This window comes from Manacus vitellinus, unplaced genomic scaffold, assembly GCF_001715985.3.
Source record: "Manacus vitellinus isolate BGI_N305 unplaced genomic scaffold, ASM171598v3 scaffold_31_pilon, whole genome shotgun sequence".
In the NCBI taxonomy this organism is placed as follows: domain Eukaryota; kingdom Metazoa; phylum Chordata; class Aves; order Passeriformes; family Pipridae; genus Manacus; species Manacus vitellinus.
In genome coordinates, this window is record NW_021940379.1 from 1,766,996 (window position 1) to 1,771,082 (window position 4,087).

Consider the following 4,087-nt stretch of genomic DNA (forward strand, 5'->3'; position numbering starts at 1 on the left):
GGCGTCACAGGTCAGACAGCCCTGCACATCGCCATCGAGCGCCGCTGCAAACACTACGTGGAGCTGCTGGTGGAGAAGGGAGCGGACGTCCACGCCCAGGCCCGCGGCCGCTTCTTCCAGCCTAAGGATGAGGGCGGATACTTCTACTTCGGTGAGCAGGGAGGGAGCCCAGGGGTCACTGCTGTGCCTCAGGATGCCCCCGCAGCGGGGCAGGGCTGACGGGAGCCCCGATGTCCCTGCAGGCGAGCTGCCCCTCTCTCTGGCCGCCTGCACCAACCAGCCCCACATCGTGCACTACCTGACGGAGAACGGACACAAGCAGGCGGACCTGCGGCGCCAGGACTCCCGCGGCAACACGGTGCTGCACGCCCTGGTGGCCATCGCCGACAACACCCGCGAGAACACCAAGTTCGTCACCAAGATGTACGACCTGCTCCTCGTCAAGTGCGCCAAGCTCTTCCCCGACACCAATCTGGAGGCGCTGCTCAACAACGACGGCCTGTCCCCGCTCATGATGGCGGCCAAGACCGGCAAGATCGGGGTACGGTGACCCCCAACATGGGGAGACATCTCTTGCCATGCCCAAGGCACGGGCTGAGCCCTGTCGCACTTGGGGGATGTCCCTGCTGGCAGCACGGCTTCTTTGCAGATGCTGGTGGAAACCTGGATGCACAGCCTATTAACACAGCTAATTAATGCCCCACTGCATTCCAGCCCTTCCTTAATTAACCCCAGGCCCTAGGCACAGTCCATCCTCTCCCGTGGCCTGTCCTCAGCCTCTGATGGGGTGGGAAGGGGGGTCATTAAAAATACAAAAGCTGCAGCATCCTGGGGAACTTCCCACTGTGGCAGTGTCCCTGCACCTCTGCAGCACCTTGGGAGCCCCCCAGGAGCACCCTGGGAGCCCCCTGGGCCCACCACGGTGCAAGGGGTGGATTGGGTGATGTGCCTGGGATGGGGTGGGAGGAAAGCAGGGTACCCCAAGCGGGTCAGGGCCAGGTCTGTGTGCGAGCAGTCCTCTCCCACTGGCAGATCTTCCAGCACATCATCCGGCGGGAGATCACGGACGAGGACGCCCGGCACCTCTCACGGAAGTTCAAGGACTGGGCGTACGGCCCCGTCTACTCCTCCCTCTATGACCTCTCCTCACTGGACACCTGTGGGGAGGAGGTGTCTGTGCTGGAGATCCTTGTCTATAACAGCAAGATTGAGGTGTGCAGGGACTGGGGGGACTGGGAGGGGTCTGGGGGACACTGGGGGAGCAGATACCCTCTGACAGCACCCACTTCCCACCAGAACCGCCACGAGATGTTGGCTGTGGAGCCCATCAATGAGCTGCTGCGCGACAAGTGGCGCAAGTTTGGGGCTGTCTCCTTCTACATCAGCGTGGTCTCCTACCTCAGTGCCATGATCATCTTCACCCTCGTCGCCTACTACCGCCCCATGGAAGGCCCTGTGAGTCCCAGGGTGCCGTGGCACAGCCCCACAGGCCAGCACTGCCTGGCAGGGGGGTCTGCTGGGAATGGGGCAGCAGCTCAGCTCTGTCCTCTCCCCATAGCCCCCCTACCCATACACCACCACTGCTGACTACCTGCGCCTGGCTGGGGAGATCATCACCCTCCTCACTGGAATCCTCTTCTTCTGCACAAACGTCAGTGTGGTGAGGCAGGGGGTCCTCCTGTGGGGCCACTGAGCCCTCGGGGTCTCCAGGGGTGACAGGCTTGTGTCCTGAGGCATCTGCCCCTGCTGTGGTGGCCCTGGACACGGGGACCCTGCCACACAGGACTCGCTCCCCCTGGTCCCTCCAACCTGTCCCTCTCTCCTGCAGATCAAAGACCTGTTCATGAAGAAGTGCCCAGGTGTGAACTCCTTCTTCATAGATGGTTCCTTCCAGCTGCTCTAGTATGTAGGGAACCCCTGGGACCACCACGAGCTGCCACACCCCAGGGCTTCTGGGTGCAGGGTCTGACCCCGACTCTCCTCCAGCTTCATCTACTCGGTGCTGGTGATTGTCACGGCGGGGCTGTACCTGGGTGGCATCGAGGCGTACCTGGCTGTCATGGTCTTCGCGCTGGTCCTGGGCTGGATGAACGCCCTGTACTTCACCCGTGGGCTCAAGCTGACAGGGACCTACAGCATCATGATCCAGAAGGTCTGGTGGGATCAGGGGTCTTCCCCTTCCTCAGCAGGGCTGCTCCTCCCATAGATGTGCTGCCCAAAGAGGATCCTCCAGGCTTTCTGTGGGGTTCCTGTGGCTCAGCACTGCCCTGCTCCCAGCCTGGCCTTCCTGGCAACACAGTTCAATGATGGTGCCACAGTCCAGCACACCTCACCCTGCTCTCCATCACTTGCAGATCCTCTTCAAAGACCTGTTCCGCTTCCTTCTGGTTTACTTACTCTTCATGATCGGCTACGCATCAGGTAGGGCCTGACTGGGAGCAGGGACCTGGGGGAAGAACAAGCCCTGTAGCACAGCTGGGCAGGGGGCTGCAGACCCCCCGCTTCATCCCACCCACCTGTGGACCCAGCCTTTGCCTCTTCCCATGGTGGAGACGGTCTCAGCAGGCACAGATCCACGTTGGGGCCCATTGTGGATCCCGTACTTGCTGCTGCCCCCATGGACTCACCTTCTCTGTCCCTTCTCCCCCCCAGCCCTGGTGTCCCTCCTGAACCCGTGTCCCAGCAGCGAGTCCTGCAGTGAGAAGTCCAACTGCACAGTGCCCACCTACCCATCCTGCCGGGACAGCCAGACCTTCAGCACCTTCCTGCTGGACCTCTTCAAGCTCACCATCGGCATGGGTGACCTGGAGATGCTTGAGAGTGCCAAGTACCCCGGTGTCTTCATCATCCTCCTCGTCACCTACATCATCCTCACCTTTGTGCTCCTCCTCAACATGCTCATCGCCCTCATGGGTGAGACCGTGGGCCAAGTCTCCAAGGAGAGCAAGCACATATGGAAGCTGCAGGTACCACCCCAGGGGCTGCTGGGGAGGGAGTCCAGGGGCTGCCTGTGCCCAGGGGGCTGCAACACTGCAGCACCCCAAGCTCCATGGGCAAGGCACCTCCATGCCTCCATCCTCAAGCAGTCCCTGGTGTCCCTGGCAGTGGGCCACCACCATCCTGGACATCGAGCGCTCCTTCCCAGTGTTCCTGCGGAAAGCCTTCCGCTCAGGGGAGATGGTCACCGTGGGGAAGGGCACGGACGGGACGCCGGACCGCCGCTGGTGCTTCAGGTAAAGGCAGGTGCCCTCGGGGGCTGGGGAGCAGCCAAGCCTCTCCCACCATGGCCAGCGGTGTTTTGGGGAGCCAGCACAATTCACTCCTTTGTAGGGTCCTTTGTTCTCATCTGGAGGCAGGTGGAATTGCTGGTGGATGCCAGAGCTGCTGCCCTGGCTCCCAGGTGCTCTCTGCAGCCCCTCTGGATCTGACCTTCCCCGCAGGGTGGACGAGGTGAACTGGTCTCACTGGAACCAGAATCTAGGCATCATCAGTGAGGATCCGGGCAAGAATGACACATACCAGTACTACGGCTTCTCCCACACCATGGGCCGGCTGCGGAGAGGTGAGCGCCATGTCGTGGGCTGGGAACATTCCTCAGGATCTGTGGGGAGGTGAACGTGGTGCCGTGGGCTGGGAGCATCCCTTGGGATGCTGCTTGCAGCCTCTGATGAGCCTTGAGAGCAGATTTGGGGGCTGACCAGGGAGCAGCCACAGGCTCCTGGCTCTGCCAATTCCCACCCTCCCCACAGATCGCTGGTCGACCGTGGTGCCGCGCGTGGTGGAGCTCAACAAGAGCTGCCAGCCGGAGGAGGTGGTGGTGCCGCTGGGGACCATGGGCACGGCGGAGCCGCGGGAGCGGCGGCACGGCCAGGCCCCGAGCTCCCTGCTCTAGCACAGTGGTGCTGGGAGCTCATGGACTCTGCCCGGGCCACCGGAGCAGTTCCGGAATTGCGACTGGGCTGGATGGTGCTTGTCTGCTCCTCAGGGATTCATGCAGCCTCCGTCCCTCAAGCAGCTGCTGTCCCGGTGGGTGTCCAGCCTGGATGGGGGGTCCTGGCCCTTCCCTGGCCATGCTGGAGGTCTCGGC

At 62.5% G+C, this 4,087-nt stretch overlaps 1 protein-coding gene across 1 annotated transcript in view; it reads left to right on the plus strand.

Annotated features, from left to right (window-relative positions):
* TRPV4 (transient receptor potential cation channel subfamily V member 4) overlaps positions 1 to 3,892 on the plus strand; it is a 6,163-nt gene extending 2,271 nt beyond the window's left edge. The window contains exons 2-13 of the mRNA XM_029961202.1: positions 16 to 151; positions 243 to 541; positions 1,033 to 1,212; positions 1,297 to 1,455; positions 1,559 to 1,651; positions 1,829 to 1,902; positions 1,987 to 2,152; positions 2,355 to 2,421; positions 2,653 to 2,966; positions 3,106 to 3,233; positions 3,441 to 3,562; positions 3,750 to 3,892. Of these exons, the coding sequence (XP_029817062.1) occupies positions 16 to 151; positions 243 to 541; positions 1,033 to 1,212; positions 1,297 to 1,455; positions 1,559 to 1,651; positions 1,829 to 1,902; positions 1,987 to 2,152; positions 2,355 to 2,421; positions 2,653 to 2,966; positions 3,106 to 3,233; positions 3,441 to 3,562; positions 3,750 to 3,892 (1,881 nt within the window). The remainder of the gene's footprint in view (positions 1 to 15; positions 152 to 242; positions 542 to 1,032; positions 1,213 to 1,296; positions 1,456 to 1,558; positions 1,652 to 1,828; positions 1,903 to 1,986; positions 2,153 to 2,354; positions 2,422 to 2,652; positions 2,967 to 3,105; positions 3,234 to 3,440; positions 3,563 to 3,749) is intronic.
* Positions 3,893 to 4,087: the final 195 nt, after the last annotated feature.